General features: G+C 39.2%; 1 protein-coding gene across 1 annotated transcript in view; it reads left to right on the forward strand.

Annotated features, from left to right (window-relative positions):
- LOC102252059 (collagen alpha-1(IX) chain-like) overlaps nucleotides 1-10,968 on the forward strand; it is a 15,922-nt gene extending 4,954 nt beyond the window's left edge. Inside the window, exon 3 of the mRNA XM_005859113.2 lies at nucleotides 10,858-10,968. Within this exon, the coding sequence (XP_005859175.1) occupies nucleotides 10,858-10,968 (111 nt within the window). The remainder of the gene's footprint in view (nucleotides 1-10,857) is intronic.
- Nucleotides 10,969-17,217: the final 6,249 nt, after the last annotated feature.

Genomic DNA, 17,217 nt, shown 5'->3' on the forward strand with positions numbered 1-17,217 from the left:
GCCCGAAGTCACATCCACCTGCATCGATAATTCACTGCTTCTTATTCATGTATAAGGAACAAGACACCTTCCCCCGGAGAAAACTTACTGTTCCATCGTCATGTAAAAATAAAACTCGAACCAAAATACACGTACGGGAACTTTCCAGTGTGAACAGCTGGCAAGTCTCCTTCCTGGTTTATTTGTCATTTGCAGAATATTTGGGTTTGCTCTCTGCTTCACTGACTTCGCTGTTGTTCTGAAACCTTCCGGCCTGTTTGCACTTCTTCGCTCAGGAAGAACCTGAGAACTGAATCGGGGCTTACTAGCCTTTCCTCTCACATAGGTCAGCTGGAGTAGAAAAGGGGGTTTGTTTGGTTTGTAATATCTAATAGCTATTTAAGACATAAGTATTTATCAAAGGACTTTACACCGATATTGAAAACAGCAAGGAATGATTTCATCCGGAGGAAAATAATGCTATTTGCCTATTATGACGGTAAAGTATTTTTGCGGTTGGCTATTTCTCCAGCAGCTCCAAGTGGCTTCACCATATGCCACACTTCTTGCTTCTGAAAAAAAACAAAAAAACAAAAAACTATAGTGCATACTTATTCATTTTTGTAAAATATCAAATAAATAGTTGTGATCACAATTGAATACACAATTTTCATTCAGAATATTGATGCCTTGTATACAATTCCTAAAACAGTCTATTAATTGACATCTGTCAGTTACACAGACATTTTATCTTTAGCCTTTGTAAATCAACACAATGTAATATTCAATTCAATATAGCAAAATTTACCAAGACATACATTCCTTATTCAAATTAAATATATTCTATTAATGATCAGGATTATGACAAAACTGGAATACATATATTCCAGTTTACATATAAAGCTGGAATATATATAGAGAGAGAGAAAGAGAGAGAGAGAAACTGGAATGTATATACATATATGTGTATATGTATGTGTGTATAGATAAATATAATCAGGAAGGAAAAGGCTTTTTTTAATTGGTAAGAATAGAGGCTTGATTAAACAGAATTTGGAGTGTAATGGCTGACTCATTAGCAAACTAGCCAGACACTTGTCAATTTGGTTCAGCATAGTTAAGTTCATTTTTCCTTAGGACACACCATAGACTTTTAAAAAATTAATTAGCCTATAACTGTCAGTACATCACTGTTCTTATTTCTTTGATTAAAGAATATTCCTAAATCCTAGATGACAAAAAACTGAAGGATATATATTTTTCTTTTGAAGGACTTAGCAGAACTTTGTAAAATTTAGCAACAATATGCTTCAGGAAATATAAACAAAAAGTCGCCATCTATATACTAGTTAATCTGTTCTTCTATTCTTGAAAGAAAGGAGAAGGAAGTTCATGACTAGGTAGATTTGTTTGTTTAAACACACAAAAAGCTTGTTTAAAAATTGGCATACAGTGGTACAGCAAAGTCCACATGGTTCTTATCTTGCCCATTTCGTCAGTCAACTGATGGATGATTGATTTCACGTGGTTCTTACCCATTTCGTCAGTCAACTGATGGATGATTGATTTCACTTTCTCTATCCTAGAAGTAAAAACAGTAACAGGTAAAGTTTAAGAGTGCTTACAGTGTGCTAAGCACTGACTTAAGATGCATAATGTATCATTGAAACATGAAGATACAATGTCTCCTTGAGTTCAGACCACAATCCCATGACATTCTTACTGCTATTACTCCCATTTGACAATGCGGAAGTAAAGTTACAGATTGAGTAATTTGCCCAACAGCATTTATATGGGTGAGAAGTAAGGGAGAGGAAACAGAGAGGGAAAGGAAATTCTCAAAAGGAATCAGCACACTAGCAAGGTTACCTTCTGACTAAAAATCAAAGAAATGCAATAAAACTTTTAAACAAGTAAAACAAGCCTGTTGTCCTTGGTTGTCCCTAATGCTGGCCAGCGTGGATTAAAATCATCTGAGCAGAGACTAAATGTGTCTTTCACATATTACTTGGTAAATATTAGGAACTTACTAGGTCTTTGTTTATTTGAAAGAATGAATGCATCAATCAATAGAAACTGGGTATAACAGGAAAAAAATTATCAACATACACTTAAACATCACTAAAATGTTCATATTCTTTAATTTACTAGCTATTCTAGGTAAATAATCCACAATGTGGGAAGTGCTATATACACAACAACATTTATCATTTACAAAAGAGAAAAGTAGAAATGATAACTGTCCAACAATAGGCAGATTCATGAGCATTATCTGGATAGAATATCTCACAGCTACTAGAAATGAAAGTTATTAAAAGACAGTAAGTTGCAATGTGGGAAAATGAGAAAATGTTGGGTAAAAAAGATCTAATTTTTCTTTTTTAACCAGTGTCACACCAATAAATTCAACAAAAAAGTAAAATAAATAAATAAATGATTTTACAAGTCAGAAAACAGTACAGAATTTCAGTTTGGGAAGATGAGAAGGTCTGGAGATGGATGGTAGTGATGGTCGCACAACAATGAGAATGTATTTACAGCACTGAACTGTATAATTAAAATGGTAATTTTTGTTACACATATTTTACTAGAAAAAATAATCAGAAGTCAAAGTCAACATGTACCATGATCAGAACTAAGAAAAGAAGACTGAAAAGCAACCCCCCCATAGCCATAATATTGATATAGTTATTAATAGATGTAGAATTAGGTTCCTACTGTTTGGGGTATATGGTTATATTATATCTATTTTTAATATATTTGTATTAATTTGAGAGAGGAAGGGAAAAGGAGAGAGGGACAGAAACATCAATGATGAGAAAATAGCATTGATTGGCTGCCTTCTGCATGCCCCCTACTGGGGATTGAGCCTGCAACCCTGGCTTGTGCCCTTGACCTGAATTGAACCCAGGAACCTTCAGTCTGCAGGCTGAAGCTTTATCCACTGACCAAACCGGCTAGGGCTATAGGATATCTTTTTAAGAGGACTTGAATTCTGATTGCAGATTTATCACATACTAACTCTAATCATGAATTTAGATCTGCATTTGGCAGGTGGTGTTATTAATTTCACTTAAATGATGAGAAAAACAAAAGCTTAGTGAGATTAAAATACTTGGCCAAGGTTATAACACTGATCGATAGCAGAGATGTCACTCTGACCTGAATATTCTGATTCTGAATCTCATTTCCCCCCATTCCCCCAACACCTATGTACCTGATTCTCATCTCTTAAAATATTTCATTTCAGTGTACAAAATCCTCAATGTCAATCTATCAGACAAAAACCTCTTGGGTGGGTGGTGGAAACAAGCTTTTATTTTCTCTTTGAAAGGAGAAAAGAAGAAGAAAAATTAAAGCTCTTCTTATAATAATTGTCCTGCATGGTTATATATGCTTTTAGTAGGGTCCTCTAAGAAGTGAGGGGATGGGAATTATAGCCCTTGAGCAGAACAGGTACTTACAGAAAAGAAAAAAACAACAACAAAGAAGAACTTCTGATGCCTTTGAAAAGCTGTTGTTCTGGAGTATTTGAATCTTCCAATGAAGGGCGAAGCCCAACTGCTCTGGAGTGGTGCTGGGACCTGGCCAGTTACTCCTTAGATCTCCACACCAGCGCATCTAGGAACAAGTGGGATGGTGATGGCACTGTGCCTGAGTCTCTGAAAAATTATCCTCCTCTAAGTTCCTAGGTAATTTTGGATCACATGGAAAGAATTGCATTGTACTTAAAACCAGAGTTATTTTGTAAATCCTCTGAACCCTTTAAAATACCCATAACTGGGGATTAGTTCAGAAACACTAGTCAAGAAAGTGTATGCTCCAAAGGTTTTATCCAAGGAAGAAAAAAAAATATTCGAGCAGCTTGAAAGCACAGTGTTGCCAATTTGGAAGAGCAATTTGCCTACAGCTGGATATAATTAACAAGCCTGGGTCAAAAAGGAAGCCAATCATAAAAGTGTAAATTGGATTGAGGTGGAGGGATGGGACAGTGACAGCCACTTCCAGAGCTGGTATATTCTGACTTCAGAGTCTCGCCTGATTTTCAAAAAGTCTATTCTAGCCCGGCCAGCTTGGCTCAGTGGTTGAGTGTCAACCTATGAACCAGGAGGTCACGGTTTGATTCCTGGTCAGGGCATATGCCCAGGTTGTGGGCTCGATCCCCAGTGTGGGGCATGCAGGAGGCAGCTGATCAATGATTCTCTCTCATCGTTGATGTTCCAACCTCTCTCTACCTCTCCTTTACTCTTTGAAATCAATAAAAAGGAGCGATATCTATAATACTATCAACAATAAAAAATATATTTTAAAAAATAAAAAAAAGCCTACTCTAATGATGTTAATCAAAGACTGAACTCTAATGGAAAATAAGTGTTTGGCCTTCATGGTACCCTTGTATGTGTTTAATAAATTAACTTCTCTGGGACACTATGTGGTGCCTTAGTCATCCTGTATACCAGTGAGTAATTTCCAAGCCAAAAGAAAAGTGGCCCCTCACCCCTGTCCCTGGTTCACTATAGAAAAGATGGTATAAGAGCAACAGGTAGACAGCATCCCATTGAATCCTGTTTGAATTTTTTAGTCTGAATGGACAAATTATCCATTTGTTGGTTTATTATTTTAGTAAAAGAAAACACAAGAAAGGGGACAACTCGTAAGACTAATTAAATACATCATGTTTTCAATAGTACATTTTGCAGGGTTAAGAGCTCACATGCAAAGTTGCAGCCTGAGGAGAACTAACACAGCGGAATGAGAAATGTGGAATCAGAAATTATCTAATGATCATGCTCCTTCCTTCCTCCCACTCACTCCTGAAGGGGGGTGGGCTTCACATGTGGAACCCTGTGGATCTTGCCATCGTTCTTTTCTGCTTATTCTGGTTTTGAATTAGAATGAAATAGAATGTTGTATTCAAAATGTGGTGCTTCCCAAGCTCTGGAGATTTTTCTAATCCTTCAAATGTTCTCCAATAAAATCCTCCCTTTACACTGTTGGGGCTGCCACAGCATTCATAAACAGGGGATGTCTGACAAGAAAATGAACCATTAAAGCCTACACAAAAACATAGGGGCTCATTTCAGTCCCGAAGTCCTCTTTAACCAAAGCAAAGAATTCATTTTGTCATTTGCAAGCATTTATTAAGTGTGTAACACAGTGCTAGTTATCCTATGGGGGACATGAGAATTAGTAGTTTACATTTAACAGACAAAAAACAAGAGCTAACAAAACCAAGTGAGTGAGTGAGTGTGTGTGTGTGTGTGTGTTATATCCTAAATGTGAAAACAGAAGGATTAGGTCATGGGGAAGTGGCATTGGAGGGAAAGGTTTGGGGGCACAACCAGTTTTGAGCTAGATTTTTTTTTTCCTGTAAAAAGCTTTATTGTTTCATTTGGTCCAGTGCATGGGAGAGGGCTTCAGGATGGTTAAAGAATGGCTAGTAGTTTTGGGAAGAGGCTCGGGTAAAGCCCAGACCCCAGGGGGATGCAGAGGGACCCCTCAAAGGCCTCTGGGCTCCAAAGGCTCCTAGTCGTGCTTGAGGGTGAGCCTTTCGAAGAGATACTCACCCAGCCCAGCCTGGGGGCCGGCAGCCTGCGGAGGTGAGGCAGGTGTCGCCCATGTTCTTGATGAGTTTCACCTCCTCTCCCGGAAGTGGTTCTGCAGGAAGTCCCGGAGCTGAGGGTCTGCACGGCGGAACCCAGGGCAGGCAGCTCCACAAGGGCCTGGTTCAGGGTCCTCTCCAAGGCCAGGGCGGCCTCCATGGCACCCTGAGTTTTGCCCACTCCTCTTGGGGAGGCTTCAGCTCATCCTGGAAGAGAATGCGGCCACCGCGCTGGTTTGGCAACTTTAAGAGACACAGCGCCCTAGGTTTCTTCTCCGCCAATTGGCAGAAGAAGCGGCCCCCGCCCGCAAGAGCCACATCGTTGTTGGAAATAGAAGCCCAGAGAGAGGTAGGTGTGGGAAGGCCTGCAGTGCAGGCTGGCCAGGCGGGTGACCGCAGCCTCCCCCTTGGTGAAATAATTCTGACGAATTTGGGGGCTCATGGTTCAGCAAAATAAGGAGTTAAGGTAGAAAAAAACCGATGCGTTGGCTGGTCCCAGAGGTGGTTGTGAAGGCGGTGACTGGGTATGACGCAGGAGAGAGGCTGGAGGCTGGGAGAAGGGGTGTCCCTGGGTCTGTTCCTTCCAAGCACTGTTGAAACAAGAGACAGATCCAGGACTGCCAAGGGCACTGCCTGAGCTGGATCTTAAAGCAAGTGGTGGTTGTGACTGGCAGAAGAAAAAGGTCTGAGGTGTAAACTTTTGGAGCTTGAACTTCTTACTTGACCAGACTGTCGGTGAAGTAATTTACTCTTGATAACGTGCCTCTCGTTGACTGTGACACCTGCCAATCCTGGAGATGAGTTGTCATTTGATTGTTAAATGTATCGAAATCACCTGAGGAGACTTGTTGGCAGAGGCATACAATACAGATTCCTTGTAATATTAGTTTATGTGCTTTTAAAGCTTCTTTTGCGTAAACTGAATAGATCAGAGAAGAGTTCGCTAAGAAATCGCCACATGAGCACAATAGATTGTTAAAATCACATACAAGTTCTTTAAGTTCATAATGAAATCGGCAATTAGCTCTTGTTGACAACCACAGCTTATATAAACCAGCGGTCCATGGATCTCAGCAGAAAGTCAAAAGATGACAAGCACAATAGTCTGGGGAAAGAATCAGAGGCTGAGTTGGATCAAAATCTAGTTTTATTTAAGCTTCTGCATGCTGGAAAATGGCCACTTCACTAATTTACATAAACTTTAGAGAAGCTTGGTGAACAATGAGAATATATGTAAGAAATAATATTAGCAACTTTTTCAAAAAAACACTTTACAGCCTGGCTGGCATGGCTCAGTGGTTGAGCATTGACCAATGAACCAAGAGGTCAAGGTTCAGTTCCTGGTCAGGGCACATACCCACGTTGCAGGCTTGATCTCCAGTTGGGGGCGTGCAGGAGGCAGCTGATTGATGATTCTCTCTCATCATTGATGTTTCTCTCTCTCTCTCTCTCTATGAAATCAATAAAAATATATTTAAAAAAGAACACTTCACATGAGGTGGTAGTCAGAATAAAGACAACCTAACTACACCCCGCCACACACACACAAATTCATGTCTATGGAAACTATGAACATGTAATGTGTCCCCTTGCCTGGCAAAAAAGGCTTTGAAGGTGTGCTTAAGTTAAGGAATTTGATGCAGCAGTATTGTCCAGGAATATCTGTGTAGGCTCAATGTAATCCACAAGGTCCTTATAAGAGAGAAGCAGTTTTCCAAACTGGAAAGAAAGGAGTAAAATTGTCACTATTTGCAGATGACATGATGTTATATATAGAGAGAAAGCTCTAAATAGTCCAACCAAAAATCTATGATAATTAATAAATGAATTCAGTAAAATTACAGAATACAAAATTATTATTCAGAAATCTGTTGCATTTCTATACACTAATAATGAACTATAAGAAAAATAAAAATTAATAAAACAATCCCATTAGCAATTGCATCAAAAAGAATAAAGTACCTAGAAATAAATTTAACCAAGGATGTAAAACATCTATACTCCAAAATCTGTAAGTTATTGATGAAAATAATTGAAGACACAAATAAATGAAAAGATATACTGTGCTCACAGATTGGAAGAATTAATATTAAAACTTCATACTACCCAAAGCAATCTATAGACTCAATTCAATCCCTATCAAAATGCCAAACCATTTTTCACAGAACTAGAACAAAAAATCCTAAAATATATCTGAAACCAGGAAAGACCCTGAATAGCCAAAACAATCTTGAGAAAGAAGACTAAAATTAGAGGTATCACATTTCCTGATTTCAAACTATACTACAAAACTAAAGTAATTAAAACAGGATAGTACTATCATGTGAAGAATGGCTACAGTGTTTGGACAGGTTCAAGCCTCGGACTAATGAGAGGGCACAGTCCTTTCATGGCCATGTGCAAGTCCCAGCTTGGAGGGCAGAGCCCTCCCAGCACAATTAGAGTCAACAGCTATAGTTGTACGCTTGAACCTATGGTCTGAACACGTGGCCCCATGTGCCTGAGTGATGTGGGCTTGATAGAGTTCAGGTGCATGTAATTGAGTAGGACCGAAACCCACAAGAATGCTGTAAACATCTTGACCACGCCCTTACTTTGCCTCGTGGAATCTGCTATAAAATAAAGACACGGCTTGTAGTTCGTGGTGCTGTCGCTAGCTCTCCATCAGAGAGGCTCTCCATCAGAGAGGACAGCATCCCAACTAGACCCAGCTTTTTCTCTTGTCTCTTGTCTTTTCTCAATCCTTCACTGCCCCCTCTCAGGGTCACCGAACCTGGCTGAGCTGGCACGGCACATAAGGCACCCAACCTGGTGCTGAGTATGCCATGGCTGTGCTGACTCGCCACACTATCACAAAAAAACAAACATAGATCAACGGATTGGAATAGAGAGCCTAGAGATAAACCCAAGCCTAGATGGTGAACTAATCTATGACAAAGGAGGCAAGAATATACAATGAGAAAAGACAGTATCTTCAATAAATGGTGTAAAGGAAACTGGGAAGATAACATGTAAAAAAATGTAACGACCACTTTCTTATTCCATATAAAAATAAACTCAAAATGAATTAAAGACTTGAATGTAACGTCTGAAACGGTTAAACCCCTCAAAGAAAACATAGGCAGTAAACTCTTTGACATTGGCCTGAGCAGTATTTTTTTGGATTTGTCTCCTTGGGCAAAGGCAATGTTAGCAAAAATAAACACATAGGACTATATCAACTTAAAAGCTTTTGCACAGGTAAGAAAACCATCAACAAGACGAAAAGGCAACCTACTGAATGGAAGAAGATGTTTGCAAGTGACATTTGTAAGAGTTTAATAGACAAAATATATAAGGAATACATACAACTCAACATCAGAAACACAATCCAATTTAAAAATGGACAGGGGACCTGAATAGACATCACCAATCATCAGGGAAATACAAATCAAAACCACAGTAGGAGATTACTTCTTACCTGTCAGAATAGCTATTATCAAAAGGACAACAAATAGGAAGTGCTGGAGAGGATGTGGAGAAAAGGAAACCCTCGTTCACCATTGTGGTTGTAAACTAGTGCAGCCAATATAGAAAACAGTATGGAGAGTCTTCAAAAAATTCAAAATAGAACCACCACAGGTCCCAGCAATTCCACTTCTGAGTATTCAAAGAAAAAAATAAAACTGGAAAAGATATTTGCATCCCTATGTTCATTGCAGCATTGTTTACAATAGCCAAGATAGGCAAGTAATCTAGGTGTCCATCAATTGATGAATGGATAAAGAAAATGTGGTACTGCCCTAGCTGGGTTGGCTCAGTGGATAGAGCATTGGCCTGCGGATTGAAGGGTCCCAGGTTCTATGTAAGTCAAGGGCACAAGCCTGGGTTGTGGGCTCAATCCCCAGTGGTGGTGGTGGTGGTGGGGGGAGGGGGGCGTGCAGGGAGCAGCTGATCAATGATTCCCTCTCATCATTGATGTTTCTATCTCTCTCCCTCTCCCTTCTTCTCTGAAATCAATTAAAAAAATGTTAAAAAAAAGAAACTGTGGTATATATACAGGGTAGGACAAATGTAGGTTTACAATTGTAATGACATGAAATAGAGTTTATTCTGGTATTATTATGTATTAATTATTGTATTATATTCCATATGAATAACTGTAAACTTACTTTTTGCTACTCCCTGAATACATTGGAATATTACTCAACCATAAAAAAATAAAATCTTAACATTTACAACAACATGGATGGATCTAGAGGGTATTATGTCACGTAACAGAAGTCAGGCAGACAATGACAAATACATAATATTTTGTTTATATGTGGAATCTAAAAAGCAAAACAAATAAACAAAATTAAACAAAAAAATCATTCAGAGAAAAACTGATGGTCACCAGAAGGGAGGGTGGTGATGGGAATGAGTGGAAAAGAGAATGCGATTAAGAAGTACAAACATAAAGTTATAAAATAAGTCACGAGGCTGTAACATACAGCATAGGGGATACAATCAACAATATCATAATATCTATGTATGATGACAGATGGTTACTAGACTTATGGTGAGCACTCCATAAGGTATATAAATGTTGAATCACTATGTTGTCCTGAAACTAATATAATATTGTATGTTAACTATAATTAAAAAGTATATTTGTTTAGAATAAAGAGACAGGCAATAGAGAATGGATAAAAGATGTAGGGATGGAAGCAGAGAACACAGTGCAGAGAAAAATGCTACACTGCCAGCTTTGAAATTGATTTCAGACTTCTGACCTCCAGAATCATAAGATAATAAATTTGTGTACCTTTAAGCCACTGTTTGTAATATTTTTTTTTACAACAGCAATAGGAAGCTAGTACACATGGGTTATCTCATTTTTATACCCTTATAATAACCTGGTTATTATTTAACAGGAAAGGAGTGAAAGGGGGGACCAAATACTATAGACATGCCCTTAAGCTACATTTTACACTCCAAGTCTGTTCCCCACTGGTTGATGGGGGAATGGACTGGACAAAGACAGTTTAAACACATGCCCAGTAAAGTCTGAGTAACATGGGAGGCTGCCTGTCAGTCGCACCTGGAAACAGGTCATTGGCCAAAATGGGCGTGGCCATTGCAAGCCTGCAAAATTTAAATACATAAACTTCCAAACAAAGGAAGTTTTCCCTTCCTCTCTCTTGGCTCTCTCTCACCTGCCAGCCCTCTTGGGGCTCAGGGCCTTGCTGGGCTCCGCACAGGGACTAATGGACTTTAATCTGGCTTGAATGCTGAACCACACCCTGTTGCAACAGGAAACGGAAACTCTGAACATTGGCCCTGTTTCTGGCTTTGCTGAACTTCCAGCGGCCCCTCTTCCAGGACTGGCTGAAGAGGCAGGGGACTTTGGAACCCAAGAAATGTAACTTGACACAAATAAAGCCTCCTTCCACATTCCATCCCCCTCTGTGAGTCTTAGAAAATCCATTTTCTGAAGATATCACAAGACCCTCATTCCCACTGGTATTTGGGAATTCTGGCCCTTTAATTCCTCAGGCATCAATTTGATCCTTAAAGCAATTATACCCATTTTATACGCTCAACTAAAAAATGAGAAAACTGCTGGATGCTCAAATAGATTAAGCAAATTGCTTACGTAGGTGATGGAGCTGAAGTGCAAACCTAGGCACTCTGACTTCAGAGTTTGCAGTGTTATATGCTGTTTCAAAACATGAATGTTGAATGGCAACAATATATTTAATTTCCACATAATTGTACTTTGTGACAGAAAATGTATAAACATTTTAAAATTCTTCTTGCAATATTTGTATTTGCAATGAACATAGTTCTTAACATTCTGTTACAATTCCTTTGTTATAAATGCTAGCAATCACAGTCTAGTCTGACGTATTTTTTAGTCAGAGGAACACATGAACCAGAAGATAGCCTTAATCAGTAGTCATCTTATAGATTATCAGCATTTGCAATTGGTTTACTTCTTGTCATAACTGTCATCATACCGTCTTCTATACATCATAAGCTATTGAAGGGGCTGAGACTATATTTCCTCCCATCCACTTGCTTTAATCTTTTATGAACAAATCAGTTGGTCAATAATTCTGGGGATCGTTGACTCCTCAGAATTCAAACTTTGGTGTCATTGGTTGATGCATAGACTGTCACTTTAATTTCCTGGAAGTCAAGGACTGTATCTTGCTTACCATTGTGTCTTCTCTCACAGAACAGTTTCCTTGACATAGTTTTTCACTGAATGATACTTGAGGAATGAATAAACACATGGACAAATGAATGAAAAGACTTCTTAAGGTGAAGTGGCTTTATAATCTGCCAGAAAAAGGTGTAGAATTCTGAACTAATGGCAGAACAACCCCTGGACAGAGGGTTTACGAATACTAGAACAGAGTAAGAAATCTTCACTCCTATGGCCATTTGAAGTTCAAAAGTATCGGATGCAAGATATTGAAGCCCATTTTTTTCCTTCCATTTCTAATTATTTTGGTTTATAGCTAAAATGTTGTTCAAGAATGCAGACTTATTAGGTTTGTTTGTGTTTGTTTTTTCTTCCTGTTGACGAAGTATTTTCTTTTGTGCATAGCAAACAGATGTCTACATCCCTTACTTACAGCCAGAGATAGTGAAGGTTTATATCCACAACTCATTGTGTCACACTCAGGATTCAGTTCCTATTGCAGCCATGAGAGCTGTGAGTCAAAATTCAAGGCATTTTGGATCAAGTGAGATTGAACCCCAAGATAGTTTGTGGCTCTTTAAGTCATCTTAGATCTGTGTGTGAGATCCCTGCCCCCCTTTCTAGATAGTTTCAAGAAGGGAAAGCTAAATTCATACCTCTGATCCAAAACGTTGTCTTTCAATTATAAAATACTTCAGTAAACAAATCATGATCAGGTGGATGGTCCTGGATCCAATTACTGGTTCTTTATAGCCTTAGTTCAGGGTGGTTTGACTAAGATATCCCTCCTGCCAGCCTTTCCCACACAACCTGATTTTATTTACCTAATATTCACTGTTTGCCTCAGAGTACTGGGTATGTTCTAGGTCAGTGATGGCAAACCTATGACACGCGTGTCAGAGGTGACACACGAACTCATTTTTTTGGTTGATTTTTCTTTGTTAAATGGCATTTAAATATATAAAATATCAAAAATATAAATCTTTGTTTTATTATGGTTGCAAATATCAAAAAATTTCTATATGTGACACGGCGCCAGGGTTAAGTTAGGGTTTTTCAAAATGCTGACACGCCGAGCTCAAAAGGTTCGCCATCACTGTTCCAGGTACTGCTCATACAGCAGGGCACAAAGTAGGCAAAAATCTCTGCCCTGTATTTATATTCTGGCAGAGGGAGAAGGATGATAAACAAATAAGTAAAATAGATAGATGGCCTAGAAAGAACAGCAGCCATCATTACAATCAATACTGTAATATCTGAAAAATGTCATAAAAGAGAGACTTTCATTGTATTTCACTTTTGAAACTAAGGGCTAGTTTCAACATAGTAATGTTACCAAAGTAAAATTTAGACTCAATACATTAGAAAAGAGTGTATAATTAATAGATCAGTTTTTTTCTTTAAAACCATGTGTATTTATATTTCATGAAAACAATGCATTACTATCAGGGTTTCCATTTTTACTTTGGCTGCTAGGAAACTCAGAGCTAAGTTTGTAATCACACTTAGTAATTGTGCATGACTTACTGGTCTGCACTGAATATGATAAATTTCCAGTGGTCTTATGTTAGTGTTCTACCCTGCTTTCCCTTTCATCTTGCTTTCTTTACTTGTTTATATTTTAATTAGAAGCCCGGTGCATGAAATTCATGCATGGGTAGGGTCCCTAGGCCTGGCCAGCGATCAGGGCTGATTAGGGCCTTCCAGCTGCTGGCCCGGGCCTCCCTTCCCCCACTGCTGGCTGCCGGCCGCCGACCGGGGCCTTCCTTCATTCCGCGCCGCCCCCTGATGATCAGCACACATCATAGCAAGTGATCCAACTCCTGGTCTCCTGGTTGAACTCCTGAGGGGACACTTTGCATATTAGCCTTTTCTATATATAGATGTATTGGCTTTAGTTTTCTAAACCATGATTTAATTCTACCAACAAATAAACAAAACGAACAAAACTACCCTAGGAGAACAGGTACCTAAATTTTTGCAGATTCATAACATAGCTAAAGAGATTTAACCTCCTGCTTCTTAAATCTTTTTATGTGAAAAATTGCCAAGTCACAGAACGTGAGGGTGCCTTACCCAAGGGCACGCTCAAGTATGTGCTAATTAACCACTGGTCAGGGTGAAATAGGGAATGGGAGTGATTCCTACATTCTAAAAGGCTACTGGTGAAAATGTAATCTAAGGTTATTCACTCTAAGTCACAAAAATTTGAAATTCCTCTTTCTTCTGTGACATTCTGCCAGCTATCCTTGGACTGTGGTGAGAGAAAGAGATTAGGATGACCCACCAGGTCCTCCAGGTTCTTCACAAAACTGTCAAGAAAAATAACTCTTAGTACAGCATCTATAAATCCTTGCAAACTGACATGTTTGAGGAGACTGGGTAAGACATTAGAAATGCCTTTAAATCGCTGCAACCTATTCTTGCATTAGGAAGAAATTATGTGATTCAGATCCAAAGGTTTGATTTCTCAATGAAGAAAAATGACACCTGGGTTGGTTAAGTGACAAGACCCATCACAGAGCTATTTTGTCCAGTAGTAATACAACTGCTGATCAGTTTACTAAAGAGCCCAAGGGCAGATTAATTATTTAGCAGTGGAATAAATTGAAAAGTTGGTCCTAACTACTTCAATACAAATTGAAACACCAGACTCGGCAAAACTCTCAGCAATAATCACAGAGAATGCAAGCGAATTTGAAACTAGGTTTTGCAATTGGTCTATCATCTCTAGCTCCTTTTTATTCCTCTTAATCCTCAACCTCCATTCCCCGCACCCCAACTCACCCAATTACCACCCCTCTCCCACCCTCATGTGCCCATGTCATACTAAGCGATACCTTCCTATTAGGGCAATTCCTCTCTGCAGCTCTCCCTTCCTACTTTTCTCTCCCTTTCTTCTTATACTTAACTAGAGGCCTGGTGCATGAATTCGTGCATGGGTGGGGTTCAGCTGGCCCACCCCAATGGGAGCCCACTGGGCCGGGCCAGCGGGGAGGAGGGGCTGCGGGCAGTTGGCCAGCAATCCCTGCTCCAGATTGGAGTGTTGGGGGCAGATTGGGGGAGGGGCCATACCACTAATAGTAAGTGTGGGTACAGGGAGAATGACAGGTGGGAAAAAAAAAGAAAGAAAGGCAAACATGATCAGCACTACCGAGGTGCAAATAACCTGCTGTGCAAACACAGATGAAGAAGCAATTAATTTCTGTCATTTTCTAGTGAGGATGGGTGACAAATATCTTCCCTCTGCCTATTCCCCTTCCATCTGTTTCTCTCACTTCTAATGGGGACAATTTGGGACCTGGGTTGTCAGTTTGTGCTACTAAAATGTGAAATTGGAGAATGAAGTGTATTCTGATGTCAACCATGGAAGAAGCTGTATTTAACTTAATAGATATAGTCAGGGAGCTGTTTGGTGACCAGATCTGTATAGGGAATGAGTTCTCGCTTTAGGACCTGCAATAACAGTTGCTGTAGTCCTGTTTTTTCATTTCTCCCTCTCTCTCCAACTCCCTGGTTCCTCTCCAGGGCTTCCCAGTGATTTGCATCACTAGTACCTGTGCCAGACTCTTCCAGCTGCCACACACTTCAAGTACAGACCAATCTGTGGACCAGGACGGCCTGACATCACCCAGAGTGCGGTATGCCATTATTTTCTGTGTCTTATCAAACACTGAAACGTGCCTGAGAGGGGAGAGCAGACGGCATATCCGTCATTTGCACCTCAGTTGGAATTATTTTATCATATAATTTTTCTCTAAAAAGCCAGTAGAGATGAGCTACCTTAAGGACCCTAATTCACTCATTTATTTAGCTTCTGAGGTTAACTTATTACAAAAATAAGTATGACTTATCTGACCCGTATGCCTGTTGGGAAAAGAAACACATGATAGTTTAATAAATAATGATTGTATGGAGAAAGCACCAGCCGCTATCTTGGGAGTTGGATACCGGCTTCAGGGAGAGGACCACAGAACTGAGATAAATCTTGAAGTTTAAGTTAGAGCAGGCCAGCGCTAGGGAAAGAGGGGTAAATCATTAAAATTATGAATATTTTGAAGTGGAGAAGTTTTGGTTGAAGGCCAGGTTAGAGACTTTAGGCAGCCAGAAATACCATAAGACATTGTGGGTAGTGGAGGAGAGTTAAGATTCAGAGTTTGGGAGAAAATGCCAAAAGGAATAGGGGCAGATTACAAGACAGTCTGTGACTATTTTAGATTTTTCCCACTGAGGGCTTGTTGTAGGAGGCAAAGAAATAAGGACGTTGGGACTTGGAATAATTTGGACGGAATTAGAATATGAATAATAGAACTGACAGCGCAGGAATCATCATTACGTTTAATCAACCTTTCTCCCAGTCACCTGGGATCTTTGTTGTTTGTTACACATAAACATGATGAAAAACACAGGTGTCCTGGTTCTATGGTTAACTGCTTGCCAGCACCCTGCACTCCTAGGGATCTATTTCTTCATATTTTCACCGGAAAGCCCAGGAAACGATGATCCTTAAGATCTTGTTCAGCTCTAAAGGCTATGACTATTTTTAGGTCTTGCAAGAATTGTATTGCACTATCTAAATAGACACAATCTCCTCCTACTAGGAGCATAAAGTTTACCAAAACATTGGCCTAAAAAATCTTAGGGTTTTGTTATTTTAAAATATAAAAAAACACACATTTTATCCTCATTACAAAAATAATGAATATTTATGATGAAAAATATTGGAAAGAAGAAAATTTTTAACCCACCACAACATCTACCCACTCAGACACAACTTCAGGTAATATTTAGTATATAACCTTACTGAGGATACTATTATTTCATGTAAGACCATATTCAATTAACAGTGAATTATTCTCTACTAGAAAAAGCTGCTTGTTTTCTTTTTCTAGAGCCAAGAGATTGTCACATAGATAACTATTGAGCATTCATGGGGCTTAGCAAATCCAAGAATATTTCATTCTACCTAGACCCGTGGTCGGCAAACTGCGGCTCGCAAGCCACATGCGGCTCTTTGGCCCCTTGAGTGTGGCTCTTTCTAAGCCTTAGGAGTACCCTAATTAAGTTAATAACCTACCTATATAGTTTAAGTTTAAAAAATTTGGCTCTCAAAAGAAATTTCAATCGTTGTACTGTTGATATTTGGCTCTGTTGACTAATGAGTTTGCCGACCACTGACCTAGACATACATTAAGTAGAAGCTAATCAACATACATTAAGTAGAAGCTAATAGAATCACAACTCAATAAAATGTTTTCTCAGTGATTTCAGATTAATGCTTCCTTAATGCCTTTTCAAGAAACACACTTAAACAATACTAGAAGCTGTGATTTATGGTATATGTACCATGTATTAAGCACTGTACAGGATACTTTCTCTGTGTTATCTTTAATCCTCACAGGAATACTTGAGGGCAAGTATTTTGATCTCAGGTTTACAGATAAGATTTCACAGGCCTGGAAAG

The sequence above is a fragment of the Myotis brandtii genome, unplaced genomic scaffold, assembly GCF_000412655.1.
Source record: "Myotis brandtii unplaced genomic scaffold, ASM41265v1 scaffold123, whole genome shotgun sequence".
NCBI classification, from domain to species: domain Eukaryota; kingdom Metazoa; phylum Chordata; class Mammalia; order Chiroptera; family Vespertilionidae; genus Myotis; species Myotis brandtii.